This window comes from Gekko japonicus, unplaced genomic scaffold, assembly GCF_001447785.1.
Source record: "Gekko japonicus isolate JY-2015 unplaced genomic scaffold, Gekko_japonicus_V1.1 scaffold326, whole genome shotgun sequence".
Lineage (NCBI taxonomy): Eukaryota > Metazoa > Chordata > Lepidosauria > Squamata > Gekkonidae > Gekko > Gekko japonicus.
In genome coordinates this window covers 456627-474861 of record NW_015165245.1, presented here as the reverse complement: position 1 = coordinate 474861, position 18235 = coordinate 456627, and the positions used below count along the sequence as shown (strand labels likewise).

At 42.7% G+C, this 18235-nt stretch overlaps 1 protein-coding gene across 2 annotated transcripts; it reads right to left on the bottom strand.

Annotated features, from left to right (window-relative positions):
* Positions 1-6929: 6929 nt before the first annotated feature.
* Positions 6930-17956, bottom strand: FGB (fibrinogen beta chain). 2 transcript variants are annotated; one of them, XM_015410072.1, is made up of 9 exons: positions 17861-17956; positions 17616-17636; positions 14854-15066; positions 12574-12757; positions 11594-11821; positions 10028-10141; positions 8970-9092; positions 8298-8589; positions 6930-7155 (listed from the first exon to the last, which is right to left on the bottom strand). In XM_015410072.1, exons 1-9 carry the CDS (start codon positions 17954-17956, stop codon positions 6930-6932), a joined length of 1497 nt encoding a protein of 498 aa, XP_015265558.1. The 2 variants fall into 2 exon arrangements, with proteins under 2 accessions (XP_015265558.1, XP_015265559.1); XM_015410073.1 differs by lacking the exon at positions 17616-17636 and adding an exon at positions 15293-15305 and having other exon boundaries at positions 14854-15047; positions 17861-17935.
* Between the last annotated feature and the right edge of the window lie 279 nt (positions 17957-18235).

Sequence of the window (18235 nt, the reverse complement as noted above, 5' to 3'; positions counted from 1 at the left end):
AGTTTAAATGTGGGTGATCAGAGCATACTGTTTCCTGTCAGCTCCAGCATTCTGAACAGGTACAGTCCCAATAGGTTCAGTAGAGTAGCTTCTTCTTCTTCTTTTTTAATACACAGCTTGGTCTTCTACTACGATGGTTCTATAGAATAAGAAACATTGGAAGCGAGACAGCTGGAACCAACTAGCATTTAAAATGCTGGAGGGGAAAAAAAAAACTTTTTAGTTGCCCCAAACCTTCAATATGGTGTTCAAAGAAACATCCTTCTTCTGTGGAGAGGGTAGAGCCTCTAGCAACAGAACCTCAGCAAGGCTGATATACTAGGCACATGGGAAAATGCCACAATGGAGCCCGAAGGAGAACAGGAGGAGAGTAAGGAGCAAGCTGAGGGTCTGTAGCAACCTGTTTCCAAACTTTGTCCCTGTTAGAGGAAGGAGGAGATTATGGAAACACCTCAAGACTTTCTGGGGCGTATAGGCCAAAATGACAAAGGTGTTGCAAAAAACAGGGACTTAGCAAAATATTTAAGGGTGGGTGGTTTAGGGGAATGAGAGCTGTAGTTAAGCTTTATATAAAGCTGGTCCCCTGAATATAATTAGAAGCCATGATTAGTAAAGCAGTTTATTGGTCTGTCAATGCTAAGGCCATTGCAGCTTCTCCTCCTTTCCTTTGTTTTTGAATTCACACCATGGAAAAGTGTATGTAGAACATGGGCAGGGTCCTGGTTGTCTGAAGAGTTTATGCTCACTCTTTACTCAGCCCTACTCTGAATCTACATTATAGAAATAAGGGAGAATGAGGATCCGGCAGTGGTGGTAGCAATGCCACCCTGTGTAGCTCCAGGCAATACAACCTTCAGGGAACATGAGCTAGATCTAGGAAGGAGAAGCAGTAATGTGGCTGGAAGAAATAGAAGATTCCTTACGACAGAAGCCTGGGAAGGAGCAGCAGAAAGGGAGAAACTGGTGAAGAGATAGTGCCAAGGGCAGATTTGGAGCCAATGCAGACATTGTGGCAGGACTTAAGTGTTGTGTGGATTCCTGTTAGGGCTGCCAAGTGGGGGCGGGTAAACCCCCGCTTCGGAGGCCCGATTCCCACCCCTGCGGAATCGGGCCCCGGGGGGACTCCGCCCCCCGAAGCACAGTGTGGCTGCGTCTCCGGAGGTGACACAACCACGTCGATCACGTTGGGGGCATGGCCCCGATCGTCAGAGGGAAAACTCTATGGTTTTCCCTCCGATGATCGGGGCCAGGCCCTCAACGTGATCGACGTCGCGCGTCGCATCGACAGACAGCTCCCGGAGCCCAGCGAGGCTCCCCCGCCAGTAAGAAAAATTGACTTGGCAACCCTAATTCCTGTCAATATGAAAATGAGGCATGCAGTTTATAGAATTAGGAGCAACATCATGCTTTATATACATCTTTGAGAATCATTTATGAAAAATTATCCAGTCTGAAACTGTAGAAAGCAACCAACTGGCTTATACTCACATTCGTAAACTCGGTATGTTATAGGAACTACATGGTTTGTGACAATATTAAAAGAGCTTAAAGGCCACTATTGTATTGTTTCCTAGTTTAACACATAATTCTCCTGAGAGACTTGAGAGGAAGCTGTTTAAGAAACCATAGCTAGAAACAGAACTAGAAAATTGACTTATAAAGTGTGGAGTTTAGTAATCCAAGAAACGGAGGCTCCCTAATTAATCAAGAAGGATGCAAGGGATATTTTCACATGGCAGCAGTTTCCACCAGTCTCATACCATCATCATCTATATATCTATTTCTAAAGTGTGGCCCCCATCTGTGGATATCTAAGTATGTGGATTGGGGCTACACTTACCCCAAACAGATGTTTCTGCAAACAACGGCGACACAGCTGGGCCAGGAGCCATGTCTGGCTTGGCGACAAGGGAGCCACTCTGGGCCTGGAGCAGCTTCCTGATACTTCAGCTGCTGTGGCTGGTAAGGTAAGGAGGGGGCGGAAGAGAGCTGGGGGGGGAATGTTGACAAGGGGGGTTAACGAATTAGAGAGGGGGTAGGTTGACAGAGAAGGGAGTGGTAGATTGATAGAGAAGGGATGGGGACAAAAGGGAGAGGGGGTAGGCTGAAATATAAGGATAGAGGGAGAAAAAGTGGGGACATAAAGGGTAGGTTGACAGAGAAGGGGAGGGATAGATTGACAGAGAAGAGGTGGGGTCAAAAGAAATGGGGGTAGGTTGACATAAAGGAATGGGAGAAAGAGGGTAGGAAATGGGGTTGACACAGAAGGGGAAGAAGAAGAAGAAGAAGAAGAAGAAGAGAAGAGATTGGATTTATACCCCGCCCTTCACTACCCAAAGGTGTCTCAGAGCGGCTTACAAACTCCTTTCCCTTCCCCTCCCCACAACAGACACCCTATGAGGTGGGTGGGGCTGAGAGAACTCTCACACAAACTGCTCTTTTTCAAGGACAGCTGTGCCAGAGCTTGTGACTGACCCAAGGTCACATCAGCAGGTGCAAGTGGAGGAGTGGGGAATCAAACCCGGTTCTCCCAGATTAGAGTCCGCACACTTAACCACTACACCAAACTGGGATAGATTGATGGAGAAGAGCTGGGGGACAAAAGATATAGGGGGTAGATTGACAGGGAAAGGAAATGGGAGAAAAAGGGGGGAGATTGTCAAAGAAGGAGAGGAGGAGAAAGTGACGGGGGGAATTAACAGAATGGGAGAGGGAGAAAGAGAGGTGGGGAAGATTGACATAAGGAGAGGGGATGAGAAAGAGGAGGAAGATGATTAGAGAAGAAGGAAGAGGGAATGAAGCTAGTGGGGAGGGATGCATCCTCCCCACAAGTTTCTATCAGGTCCCCACTTATATATACTATTAGCAAAGTCAGCCAGATCTGAGGATACTTAAATTTAGTGACTGGAGCTATGACTGGACAAGACAGACCTTTCTACAAACCTGGAATCTGCTCCAGGTTTGCAGAAGAGTCTGAAATCTTTAAAAAACCCAAAAAACACTGCCGTTAAAAAAACCCCAAAATAATAAAGGAAGTGTGTGTAATTTTAAGAAACAGAAGCCCTCAATGGTCACTCCTAGGTAACCACAGCATTCTAAGCTTGGTCTGTCAGTAAAAGGCAGGGGAAGGCCCAGCGGGGGGATGAGGGAGATGTTCTGGGAGCTGGAAGCATTGTCACATGACGTGCCTACGTCATTGGAAGTGATGTCATGCAACATGCCTACATCATGCAGAAGGGACGTTGGGACGTTAGGGCTGTTGGGGGCAGTGCTCTGATTTTTGGGCAAAACCTTATGGTAAAATCAGCCTTGAATCATAGAGTTTTGCCCAAAAACCAGAAAGTCACCCCCCAGGGTGACATTGTGATGTCATATTTATGTCTGGCAACATTGCTGTTTGGGGGGGGTCTTCCCCCGGCCAGCTGGCCAGCGGCAAGCAAGAGCCCACAAAATCAAGAATCCCTCGCCCCCAACTGGGGAATGGCAACCCTAGGGCCCTTTGAGGGAGGACTCATTGGGGCCAGGGTCAGCAGCAACCATTGAGTGATGATACCACCCAGCTTGCATGACTCACCTAGGCCTGGCTATAAAAGCCATTGTGGTGTAGCTTCAAAGTAGGGTCTGAGAAACCCATGTTCAAACCCCCATCTTGCTATGGAAGCTCACTGGGTGATTTTCAGCCTAACCTACTTCACAGGGTTGTTGTGAGGATAAAAAGGAGGAGAGGAGAATAAAGTAAGCTGCTTTGATTCCCACTGTGGAGAAAGGTGAGGTAGAAATGAAGTAAATAAATAATAAATACAGCTGAAGATCAGAAGTAGATAAAATACGGTTTGATGAATGGGAGAGAAGGAGAGAATGGGGGAGGGAAAGGGGAGATGATATGGATGTTGCTAGGAGGAAAAGTGAGGTTCTCCCTGACAAGTTCTTGAGGATATCCTGCCGTACAAGTATGCCTTGCCCAGTGACCAGCTCCACACAAATTGGGCCACAGTTTTCCTAAGTAGAGTTTGCCAGGGTGGGGGAGGGAAAGCTTAAGACAAAGAGGCAGATAAAGGGAGGTTGGCCCTTGGGTGAGAAGGAAGGAAATAGGAAAAGGGAAGAGGCAATGGGGAGGGGAAGAAAGATGAAATAGTGGAGGAGGGGGGAATGAGCTGCCTCCCACAAATCCTTCTGAGTTTCCACTTGTATATGCTAGTAGTGAAGTGTGGCCCCATCTGTGGATATCTAAATCTTTGGACTGGAGCCACACAGGAAACCCCTGGTTTGCAGAAAAATCTGAAACTAAGAAAATACATTGGTAGGTTTTTTAAAAAATCTCTCCAAAATAATACCACTGTCTACACATGCCTGTTCTGGGCCCAGCTGCAGTCGCAGCAGTATCCAGAAGATGCTCTGACACCGCAGAAACTCCTAATCTCTGCCACCATCGTGGCCAGGCCTGGAGGCAGCTGCAGAGGCTCTGCAATGGGGGGAGGGGGCTGGGATTGGAAGGAAACTGCGCCAGGGCTCAGAGGGTAAGGGGGGGATGGGATTCCCCCATGAGTCTCACAACCCCCCGCTTGTCCCAACCAGTAAATAAAGATGGAATGGTCAACTGTATGAAAGGCCACTGAAAGATGGAACAGTATTAACAGGGATGACTTTTCCCTGCCTAAGTGAAGATCATCGTCCAATGCACTCAAAGTTGTTTGATTTCCAAACCCAGCCCTGAAAACAGAAGGTAGTTGCCTCATCCAAGAACCCCTGGAGCTGCTCTATCACCAGATCCTCTATCACCTTCCACTGAAATAGCAACTTACAACTGCCTACAACTGGTTGCTTCATCCTTAGTCAATGGAGTTTTTACAAGCAGAGGTCTAGTAACTGTTTACTTTGAAACACTAGGAAGAACCTCAATGAGAGGCATTGTAACCAAAGACCCTTAATACCTTTCCATGGCATGATTTTAAAGGCCAAGATGGGCATAAATTAAGAGTGTGGTTGCTGGCTCTCATACCCCCAAAGACTCATCCATCAGTAAGATCTGAATCTTTCCATTTAGAGCCAGTGTGGTGTAGTAATTGCAGTACTGGACCAGGATCTGGGAGACCTAGGGTCAAATCCCCAGTCTCCCATGAAAGGTTGCTGGGTGACCTAGAGCCAGTCACTCTCTCTCTACCTTACAGAATAGTTATGAGCACAAAATGAAGGACTGCGGAGTATTTTATGCCATTTTGGATTTTCATTGGGGAGAAAAGTGGAATATAAATTAAGTAAATAAGTAAACAGGAAAAGGTCAAGCAGGTACTAGATCTACTCCCCACTTAGCCTGCAAGTCAGAACAGATGGAAGCATTTTAAATCAGCAAAGGACCTTGCTAAAATATCACGGCTTGGAGTTGAATTAACATAATTAACATGTTTGGACTTAAGTGTTAGCATGTAATGAATCACCTTCAATAACTGAACTGGATGAAGTTCAGCTGATGCAGTGGTGAGGTATGAATGACTCCCACATATCTATCATTTCAAAAAATGTCTAAAACTGTAGTGCTCAAGAGGGCATTTGCTTAAAGGGAAAGAAGGGGTCGTAAAACAGAACTCTGCAGGAAGGGCATTTTCTATAAAGGTGGTAACGTTTTGCCCTGACTTGGCTGACCCAGGCTAGCCCAGGCTCATCAGATCCCGGAAGCTAAGTAAGGTTACCCCTGGTTAGTACTTGGATGGGAGACCAGCAAGGAAGTCGAGGGCTGCTATGCAGAGGCAGGCAGTGGCAGACCACTTCTGAACATCTCTGGCCTTGAAAACCCTACAGGGTCGTCATAAGTTGGCTGCAATTTGACAGCACTTTCCACCACCACCAATAAAGTTTTAATTGTAACCATCTGTGAAATTGTGAGGCAATTTTTCCTTCCCCTTTTTGTACTGCATTGCTTACTGGATGATCTATGCTGCCGGAAGTTCAGCATCTTGTATTTGTGAAATCCAGCTTATTGGACTTTGGTTCTCTAATTGCGATATCCAGCGTATGTGACATATGACACTGCTTGTACTTCATTGTTTTTTCATTCCTGAAATCTAGTTTTATTGCATTGTTCATAGTATGCACTATACTGTCCGTATTACCTTATCTTTTATAATTCTGCAATCCACCTTGAGTGTCAATGAGGAAGGCAGATGACAAATGAAGTAAACATTTTAATGCATAGGTACACAAGCAAGCAAGATCTGCAAGAGTGAGCTTTGCTTGAACATGTCACTTTAAATAAATGGAATGCCCGTATGCACAGGAACCTCCATGTTCAGAAGTATTATACATCTGAATATCAAATGCTGAGGACAAATAACAGGAGAGAGGTTTTGCCTTCATGTGAACTGGAGGCATCTGGCAGGCCACTATTTGAAGCAGAATGCAGGACTAGATGGACTCCAGCCTGAATTAGAAGTTATTACCAATTACAGCTATTGTGAATGGTCTGTATTTTTTTCTTGATCACTTAAATCTTGCCTTGCTTATCCTGCATTTCATGGTCCTTTGATCCTGCTGTTTACAAATATATATGTGTCTGCCTAATGAGGCCTGGGTACATGCATCTTACCAAGTAAACTCTAGTCTACAGGTTCATGCTAGAATAAAAGTCAGTCTTCAAGGTATCACAAGACTTCTATATTCAGGGATCTGAATTCAATTTTAAATGGAATAGAACATTTTAATACTGGGAGGGGAAATGGGCTAACTAAGTAGTTTCAGTAGTGCATGTCTTGTTCACATCACAAATAATATTTGCAGGCTGTTTTCATGGTACAATTTTAGTCACATATTATGCATAATATCTTGGCTTTTATACACATAGGTAATTTTTTCTTATTACTTTCATGAAAAGTCAAGATCGAGTATCATGGAAAGATGTGAGCAAAAAATCTTATTACTATTTATTTTGATAATTATTATTGTTGGAAGAAGGGCCGAATTTTCATGCTCACTTTCTTCAGTGAATGCCAAGACCCTTTAAAATTCATCCATACAACTCCATCATCTGTTCCATGTTTTGTCATATCTGGTGTATACACTCCATTCCAGTAGTATCTGCCATTTGGATTGGCTGAATGACAGCGATTATACCACCAACCACCAGCATCTTCCTTAGCACACTGTTTTTTGGGGTCTGTCGTCCTGTGAGGGAAAACACAGAAATCAGTGTTGTTGATCAAGACACCTGCGCCCTCATAAGACATTAGGTACATTCCCTGTGAATATTCTCTTCACTTCCAACAGACACGTAATTGTGAATTCAGAGCCTGCTTCGGTGGGGAGGGTGAGATATAAATCAAATAAATAAATAAATAAATAAAATAATACCTTGCTTTAATAAGGTCTGCCCTCTTAAATCAACATTTCTATCTCAGAAGATTGCCTCACAGTCCTCCAGACAAAATGTACTGCACACAGTACACCCTCATCATTCACAGATTAATGATTCTTCATTTTATTTATTCATTGTCCAAACAATGTGATGTGGTTTCCTTCAGGCTTTTGCTTACATTTTGCAGGAAATATGGCTGTTCTGCTACTGAGAGGCAGCACATTCTCTGCCTCCCAGTATTCACAAATGTCATCATTCACAGTGATTCCAGGAATGGATCCCTACAAATAGTGAGGATCTATTGTATTCTTAATAATATTCTCCAGGCTACAGCTCGGGGGGGGTGGGGACTTTAGAGGTCCACACTGGAGCCTATGAGCCAACCAGGACGGAATGAATTGGTTTCAAGTACTCCCTTCTCCTAAACCTTCCCCAGATGGAGAAAGACATCCTTTAACAAGTTTATCAAAGGGATTTAATGGATCCAGCCCAATGATTTCAATAAGGGCTATGTAATGCTAGGTGAGCAAAGAATTGCAGCATTTGTAAAGCAATCCATCTCCAGTTACACATGTCTTAAAATTATAGTTTATCCATTTTATCATCGAGCATGCCAATCATTAGTTTTAAGCAACTTATCATATGTATATTTTTATCCCCGTTTAATTACCCAGCCTCCCTTCTCCCTTTGCCTTTGACATAGCTCTGAATGCCAAATCTTCTGTACAGGTTCCTCACAATTAAAAACAACAGGTGTTTCTTTTAGTATTTCATGTATCAAGCCAAAATTTGTACATCCAGGAACAGAGTAAGGAGATAATCACACCAACAGGCAAGATAAAGAAATAAAAGATGGTGAGAAATCATGAAAAGAATTGGTATCCATAAAGAAGCAGAAGTTTCTGATATGTGAAGTTTCTAATATGTGAAGAAGAATGGCAGATGAAAATACACATACCATCTATCATTGTCTCTGTCAAAAGTGCTGAAAAACATGCCATTATGGACAGTCATTGTTCGGTTCACGCCTTGCAGCTGCGAAGCTCCTTCCATAAGAGCATTTCCAGCTGTTCCCTTATAGTTACTAACAGAGAGCTGGTACTTGTTTGCTTCTCCCTGCACACTGAATCGTTCATAATGTGCCTTAACTTTATCACCATTCCAGTCTTCCAGTTCAATTAAAACTTCAGTAGGTCCTGTTTTGGTTAGCTGGCTGATTCTTTCATTTCCAAGCCAATATTCACCTGTGACACAACAAAAACAAATTGACTGAAGGACTTTCAAGAAAGCTTTGCAGAGACTACATTAAAATGGAAGGTCAGCCTGATGAGGAGAGAGGGGAGAGAACTGAGACAAAATATCCCCCTTTGACTAAAATGTGGGGTTAAATCCCAGAACCATGCATAAATGCACAAAAGCTCAAGAGAGCAGCCTCAGTCTTACAAGTGTTGGGCTCAAGACGTAAATGACAAGACCAGTTCCCCTATTTGTGAGCTCACACAAAAGAACAGCACAAGTACTCACAACTTAGCTGAAGCGTAAGATAAGAGACCTCACTTTCTGCACAAGGAGCAACAGCAGGGATTAATTTATTATTACCAGCTGTTCAAAGTCAAATTCTTACCTGGCGTGTCACAATAGTTCTTTCCACCACTCAATGCAATATTTCCAAACCCTTTTTTGTATGAATCCCATGTTCTTCCAAAACCAACACTGCCATCTTGGCGGTTCTGAATAAGAGTCCAGCCTGTCAAATTGGGAGAGGGACATCCAAATGTAATGATTATTTCTCATGAACTAATATCATTTCATTTTTTTAAAAAATGAAATATCCTGGCACAGGCCATTTCCAAAGCCATCACTAATTCAGCTTAAATGTTTTGAGTCTTAAAATGCTTTATTTTACTAAATATGATCTGTGTGCTTTCCACAGAAAGTGCACAATCTGTTGGGAACTTCTCCCATTTCTCACACAACTTGGTAAACCTAAATACCACTAGGATTGCCACCCTCCAGGCGGGGCCTGGAGTTCTCCCGGAATTATCTCCAGACGTCAGAGACCAGTTCCTCTGGAGGAAACGGCAGCTTTGGAGGACAGATTTGGTGGTATACCACAGAGCTCACACGTCCCCCAAACTACCTCCACTTCCCAAACTCTGCCCTCCCCTGGCATCACCCCTAGATATCCAGGAATTTCTGAACCCCGAGTTGGCAGCTCTAAATACCTCAGATAATACTGGGACTCTGGTGGCTAGTGGAGCACTTAAAATCCAGTGATTTCACTGGCAGCTAGTTATGCATCTACAGAAATTAATTCCTCCCTCTCTCAAAGGCAAGCTACAACATATTTGACACAGAAATAAACTTTATAAGATATTATCCAGCCAAAGTTCAGTGCTTTTTAGTCCAATTGATATCAGTCTCTCTCTCGTTGAATCACTGGAATTTAACAAAGGGCTTAACTTTGGCAGGATTGCATCTATAATACAAAAAACTATAGAGGGCGTAAACTCAACAAAATTAAAATCTCTATCACATTTTTAGAAACTGTGTATTATATTTATTTTTTTAAGAAACTAATTTCATAGTTAGAATCACAGACCACACCCATGTTTGCCTGTAGAAGCTACTGAAGACAGACAGTGAAAAAAACATGACTATTATGACTTCCTTAACACTCACCTCCATTTTCTGTGGTCATGTCACAGTAAACTCTGTAAGGTTTGAAAATAGGATCAGGTTGAATAAGGTACAATTCTGATGTTTCGCCTCCTTTCCTAATTATGTCTTCACACTCTGTAATGGGAGCAAACAACGAAATCTATTCAAACTCCTTACATACAGGATGTCTAATGTGTATTTACGTCTGTGGCCCATACCCTGTGGAAGTCAACAGTGCTCTTGGGAATTATATTTAGAAATCCCCCCTCCCAAAAAAATCCTGATAAATTTTATTGAACTACTATGGAAGCTGTGATCTCTTTCAAGATGTGAACTCTTTCAGGATTCAGTGCAATGGAGTTTTCATTCAATAAACCTGAGATGTCAGAGGCCTGATGCCCATGCATGCATCAACTGGTTGAAAAGAAAGGGCAGTGAAACATCAGTAGGATCGTTTTAGATCTCTTCATAATAGGGAGTTGATAAGAAGGTGAGAGAGAAGGGTTTTTTGTAGGGTTGCTGCACTCTCAGGTATCAGCAGCCAGCCATAACTCAGAAGCTGTAACTGTAGGTGGAACTACCTGAGGCACTGCAAAAGGTGGGGCGCTCACAAAAGTGGAAAGTGCAAACAAAAAAGAGAAGACACTGATAGGCTTCCTTCTGGTTATTGTTTGCTCACTGCAGCACTACTATACCTGATAAAAGTGGGCAATGTGGCACAAGTGGATTTTTCCTTTATTGTTCTGGAATTTCACTGTGTGCTCCTCATTAAGTCTGGTTTAACTAGGAGAACTGAGCATGTGCAGTTTTCTGCTCATTCAGCTCCTTTATATCTTTCTCCCGATATGTTACCACTGTGCACGCGCACACTGATAAAATACTGTAAGAAACAATCCTGATACAATTGTAGCAGTGATTGTGCCAGTGCTTTACTGACGCACACATGCACTTATCTGCATTGGTAAAACACCATAGAAAAGGACTCTTCATGCAATTATATACACAGAGGTGGACTGGCCATTATGGCCACCAGGGCTTTTCCAGGTAGGTTGATGGCCTCCCCTCACCTGGGCTGGACCAGCCCAGTGGCACAAGAGTTGCATGGGGCCTGCATGGGCAGGCAGGGTGACTCTCCCTTTCTCCTTTGGGTGGGCAGGGGCAGGGCAACCAAGCTGCCTCTCCGTCTGTTCTTTGGGGAGGGGCTCTTCCCCAGCTTTCCCTCCCAGTCCACCCCTGGTACAATCACAGTCAAGATTGCTGCTTTTTTTTTTTTTTTGGCTGTGTTTTATCAACAAGCAAGTATAAATCAGGTGGAAATGTGCAATTGCCTAGAAGACAGCAAACTGCCCATGTACAATGATTTATACCAAACTTGGAAATTAAAAAAAATGTAACAACAAAGCTTTTAATGCTCCACTTTGGAAACCAGACTTTGTAATTTGGATCTCTGAAATCTAAGGAGAAAATCAGATTAGAAGTTTGGAAGTACCTCTAATAAGGTTCTTTGTGCAATGCCCTGGTAGCTTCTTGAAGGCTGCCTATATACCTAACTGTAGAGCAAGATAAAAAAAGGATATGAAATGTTACCTTTGCCAGAGACAACTGGGATATTGCATGAAACTGTACAAGGAGTCTGGCAGCTGTCCAACTGGGATGTGACAACGCTTTCCAGTTTTTCTAATTTTTGGTGCAAAGTGTCCACAATACTACGAAGTATTTTCAGATTAGATGGTATGTTGCTGTCCATGTTCTCTTTGATGAAAATGTAATGCTGCTCAACCTCTTTGTTGTATTCAGAAATTATATTCTCATTATCTAGAAAAAAGAAAATTCTTATAAACAGATTTTTTTTTAAAAAAAACCCTAACAAGATGGCAACCTGATTAAAGTAGTTTATAAACATATAAAGTAGTTTATAAAGTAGTTTATATAAAAAAAGTTTTGCCTTCCATTTTTTACCTGGTCAAACATTTGAGGGACACAGTGGATAATCTGACCCACTACTCTGGCCAAGAATCATTGCCCTAATTTCTTAAACTGAGGGTCAGTTCCCGTGACCAAATGAGGTCATTATTAATGTGCTGGTTTTAATGCATGATGCTTAAACAGGTTTTACATTCCCAAGGCTTAACAAAAAGGCTACTTTGACCAGGATTATGGTTGAAAAGTGACACAATTAATATAGGGTGTCTCACAAATCAGTTGCATCTGGAAGCAGTCACATGACACACACGTGTGTAAGACTATATAGATCCACTCAACCCACATCACAGGTACTACACATGTTCAGAAAACTTGGGAAAGTTTGAGACCTTCTGTGAATGAGTCTTGAAGATGTCACAGTTTGTGCTGGGTAGTTAATTGCAGTGCCAGTACCCCATCACTGGTTGACTTCAAGTTGCTGAGGGAGTACCCAGAGCTCAGTCTGGTCATGTGAACTGGCTCACCTCACAGTGCTCATTATTTGTAGCCTTCCTAGAGGAGTCTTTTCCACTGAAACCAAGAGCAAAACAGCTTGGTCTGCACACCAGTTTACTAATGGGATAAATAACACAGGCAATGGTTACCTTTTACTTGTTTCTGTCTTTTCGTTAACCGCTGATCCAGTTGGTTGGTGAACTCATAGAAAGTGGAAGAGGTTCTTTCTAGGGCACGTATTTTCTTGTCTAGATCTGCAATAGATGGTTTCACTGTTCTTTCCTGTTTTACCAGTGCAGTTTGCAGCTCACATCCAGTTGGACATAGCACTCCCTTTTTAAAAAAAGACCTAGTTACAAATGCAGTCGATTAGGATTTATATCTCTCCTTATATATAATTGAATAGTGGGTGCCAAAGTTCTAAAATGCACTCCTTTAGTGTATGGACGCTTGAACTGTCAGTCAGAAGACGCTGGCTGGGTTGACTGGCTGCTTTGTGCAGTCCCGCCCAGTGTTTCAAGGTCTTTTGCATATGGAAGCTGATTGGACTTCACTGCATTCCACACCTCAAACTCACCCCCCCCCCCGCAAGGCAGTTGGAATGTCAATTGCATATGGAACCTTCAAGGTCTTTTGCATATGGAAGCTGATTGGACTTCACTGCATTCCACACCTCAAACTCACCCCCCCCCCCGCAAGGCAGTTGGAATGTCAATTGCATATGGAACCTTCAAGGTCTTTTGCATATGGAAGCTGATTGGACTTCACTGCATTCCACACCTCAAACTCACCCCCCCCCCCGCAAGGCAGTTGGAATGTCAATTGCATATGGAACCTTCAAGGTCTTTTGCATATGGAAGCTGATTGGACTTCACTGCATTCCACACCTCAAACTCACCCCCCCCCCCGCAAGGCAGTTGGAATGTCAATTGCATATGGAACCTTCAAGGTCTTTTGCATATGGAAGCTGATTGGACTTCACTGCATTCCACACCTCAAACTCACCCCCCCCCCCGCAAGGCAGTTGGAATGTCAATTGCATATGGAACCTTCAAGGTCTTTTGCATATGGAAGCTGATTGGACTTCACTGCATTCCACACCTCAAACTCACCCCCCCCCCCGCAAGGCAGTTGGAATGTCAATTGCATATGGAACCTTCAAGGTCTTTTGCATATGGAAGCTGATTGGACTTCACTGCATTCCACACCTCAAACTCACCCCCCCCCCCGCAAGGCAGTTGGAATGTCAATTGCATATGGAACCTTCAAGGTCTTTTGCATATGGAAGCTGATTGGACTTCACTGCATTCCACACCTCAAACTCACCCCCCCCCCCGCAAGGCAGTTGGAATGTCTGGTGGTGTGTAGGTCCCAGGATAATGTTTTAAAAGCTGCCCGGGGAGATGGGGACCGCAGACAGGTTACAGTGCCATAGACTCCACCCTCCAAACCAGCCACTTTGTCCTGGGTAACAATTGCTGCCAGTCTCCAGGTGAGGGCCACAGATCACTCACAATTACAACTGCTCTTCAGGTAGCAGAGATCAGTTCCTCTGGAGAAAACAGTGGACTCTGTCATTATACCCTGCTGAGGTCACCACAGCAAATTGACACTGTTTGCCCAAAGCCAGAGCACTCCCCCAGAGCCTCTTTCTAGATCTCGTTGTATTGCTTTCACAACGGGCTTTACTGCTAGTATATATATATTTATATACCTTGAGTGATGCAGAATCACACCACTAGGTAAGTGGCACTCACAAAAGAAACAGTACTTGTACCACTGTCAGTACATACAAATGGAGCTTTTTAAGTGTGTATGAAGAAATGGTAAACAAACCAATAAACTGGATAACGAGTTCATTGTACATAATTCATAACAGAAGAATCATGAAGTTGGGGTGTGAAGTGATTATGTGCCATACTGTGTAAACAAGATAAATTTTTAAATAGTAGTAATGACAGTGCTAAAACATAAGAAGCAAAAATAATGTAACCACCTAGAGTGGGTTCCATTAACAGAACAGAACTTCCTGTCTGGCCTTCCCTCTGCATCCTACTGATCTCCATGAAATGCCCTGGGGAATGACATGGGGGGGGGGAGGCTACCATGAGAAGGTGGAATCGAAATTGCCCCCCCCCCACAAGGAGTGGAACATTTATTCTGGATCCAACACCTAAGATATACAGACTAATTCAAGCAGAAAGTAGCTCAGAAACAGCCACATTCATGAGGAATTAATGTTCTAACACATCCATGTATGCTCTGAGATGCCAATGAGCTGCTGCAAAGGGTGAACGCATAGCCACATGATTCCTGTCATAACCCTTGTAAGGACACACTGAACTCGGAGGTAACCCCTGAAAACAGAAAGAGACCTGCTACTATTAAACCGTCTGTTCCCATAGGAGTATCACAGCAAATATACCTACCAATTCCTCTGACGCATGTCTGCAGCCTCCGCTGTCAGGGTAAACTATCTGCTGTACAGCTTGACCCCGGGCAGGGGCTTTTGTTGGACGAGCTCGGTATCTAAGGCCACCGCTAGGAGGAGGAGGAGCTGGCCTGAATGTTGGAACTGGTTCCCGTTGTTTGTTGACCGGCCTGTGCCCTCGTGCATCCACTCCTTCACCCTCACCTTCAATCTGTACAACATCAGAGGGAAGAAATAAAGAATAAATACAGCTTCTATCGTAATCTGTATCAATCAAGATGACCAACTACAGTGTATTTACTGCCACATTTCAATCCTATATCATAATTGTATTTGCAGAAATAGTCAACTATACTAGGTATCTGTGCATTCACTCATATAAGAAGATCATGACTTTTATGTAAGTATTACGGATCTCTCTCGGGCCGGGGACCAACCAGGAGATTTTTGCTACCCAAGCGTAATGCTCTATTGGGGGCATACTGAGAGAGGTGGTCCTGAAGGTATGTGAGTCCCTGACCAGTAAGGGCCTCAAAGATCAGAACCAGCACCTTGAACTTGATCTGGTGCTCCACTGGAAGCAATTACAGCTCACACAGCACAGGTTGGATATGACTGAGTTGTGGTAGAGAGGAGTGCTGAATGCACAGGAAATATCTGAAGCAATTACTTCCAACCAGCTGCCAGGTCAACACTTTTATTTGTATTCGTTGTATGACTAAGCACAGACAGTAAAGATTACATGCTGGTTTCATTCTGAGTAAAGAGAAAAAAACTGAAACAAAAAATGCTTGTTCTGTTTCACTAACAGCTCTTGGTCCACAAAATTATCTCATACAGTCTTCAAAGACTAGGAAAATATTATGGAACAATGATGCAGAGGGAGGGCTCCTGCCTTCACCCCTGTGCCATTTTCCCAAACACCTCCTCTTCCTGTGTAGTCTGAATCTGATCTGAATTGGGGCCCCATGATGCTTTTAAATGGAGTTCCCACTGGGAACTCTCAGCTGCAATCTGGTTGTGAGTCCCTGTGGTGGACTCGTGTATGACATAATGTGCCATTTGGCTCTGAGTGCAGAGCACTTACTATACAAATCTCAACAGAGTTATACCCTTCTAAGTCCACTGAACTCAATGAGTTTAGACAGGTGTAATTCAGGATGGCATTGTTAACATGGTTAAACCAGTCTTCATTACACTGGCCCTAGGGGATCACAATAATGAGTAAGGACTCCTTAAGTACAAATGCATGCAGAAAACCAGACCATGATTGGGATGCCAGTTCTTTTGGCTTTTGAACAAGAGTTCAAACCCCAACCTTTGGGAAGCTTCCTTCACTTCTAAAATGGGAATAATTATAGTGTATCCCACAGAGCTTTGCAAGATGAAAGATGAGAAAAGTTTAGGTATTTTGTCCATTAAAATAACTGTGTAAATGACCAATTGTTTATGAGCTTGTTATTAGGAATATGAAGACAATTAGATGGTCTGATTTATACTAGTAGTAGCATTACCTGATTGAAGTACTCTTAATATGTTCATTTATATTATTGTTTAAAATTATAAGCCCACCTTTCTCCTAAAAGAAATTGTGATGGAAGGCCAGTAACAACTATAATTTCCAACACAGACCAATAAAACTGTAAAAAAGAGCATGGCCAACAAAACACACAAATTTGCAATCACTCCACACAGAATGGTTCCACTTACTAACTCTCAAGTATTAGTACCAAATCTCAAGCCTCTCAGAGGTCCACAAAGGCTCTCCTAAATTAAAACCGATAATCAATCAACAGAATGAGATTTTATAGATTAGTCTGCTAACTAAACCATTAACAGTGCAATCCTAAACCTTCTAAGGCCATTGAAGCCAGTGTTGAAGATTACACTGGAAACCCAGATAGATTTTTATAGGAATGGAACAATGATTCTGAAGAGGGGGTACTATTTCTGTGTTTTTAGATGATGTGTGCATACATATTTGAGATAATGCTGACATTGTTTTAGCAGAGACAACCCCACCCATGTGAATGAGGAGCAACCCCTCTTCTACGATAGTGCTTGCCCCCTGTGGTTATTTGTCAGTGTGCATTGCATGCCATGCACATACAAAATGTAGGAATGACGGATCACTTCCAAACTACAGGTAGACTCTAGATTATCCCAAAATATAACCACAGTAATATAACTATAATAACTAATGATCCTCAGATCTGTAAGCCGCCCTGAGCCGGCTCTGGCTGGGATAGCGGTGTATAAATCTGATAATAAAATAAAATAATTGTTAAAAATTTGTGTAATTTCACTGGGGTCAGATGCATTGATAAAATTTCTATTGGTATCCCATAACTTTGTGTGTCTGGAAAGTGCTCTCAAGCCACAGCTGATTTACGGGGACCCCAGCAAGGGACTTTCAAGGCAAGTGAGCAGCAGAGGTGGTTGGCCATTGCCTTCCTCTGCAGAGTCTTCCTTGGTTGGTCTCCCTTCCAAGTACTAACCAGGGCTGATCCTGCTTGGCTTCCGAGCTGATGAGATCAGGCTATACCATGCCACCTTCCCTCCCCCCGTCACTTGAGGAGTAACAATGTTTAAAAGCTTCAGAAACGATTGATAAAACTGGTAACAAGCATTTCTGTACGGGATTTATTGGGTAGCAAATTATGACCAAATATTTATTCGGTTTATGCAAAGCAATCCACCATAAGAACATTTATATCATTTTATGATTTTAGCAGAATTTAAAATAAAATTCAGTCTTACCACTGGTACAGCAGTAGAGTCCTGCAAAATGAACAGGAGAGAGAAGGAAAAAGAATTATTAAAATAAACACTCAAGCTGAAAATAAATACAATAGTACTCTCTGCCTTGTTTAGACCATAACTTAAGAGTTCCTTAATACATATGAAAATGTAGTAGTGTTGGCACCTATCTTCTGAAATCTAAAACAAAAAATTATACATATATAAAAAAATAATAATATACAAAATAGAACTGATATTCTAACCTCATCATCATAGTCCAAAGCACACTGCGATTTATCAAGAACAATGGAAAGTAGGAAGAGCAACAGTAGTTTCATGATATTACTTTTGTTGAACATCTTAGAAGATTTTCACAGCTGTATCTCCAAGAAAGAGTGAGCCGGTGGTCATATATAAATGGATCAATGTAAGGTTTTTTAGCTTGTTAATGATAGGTCTAGCTTCCCTCCCACTGTTAATGTTTAACCAGATTGTCCACTTTGTGCCTAGATTATCAGTTGAGCAACATCATCTGCTATATAAACTATCTCATGTACAAGGAAAACAAGATAGTTTCAGATGCAGAACTGCTCATTTGTAGAAATTATTTGGAAGTCATTCAATATACCATAATGATC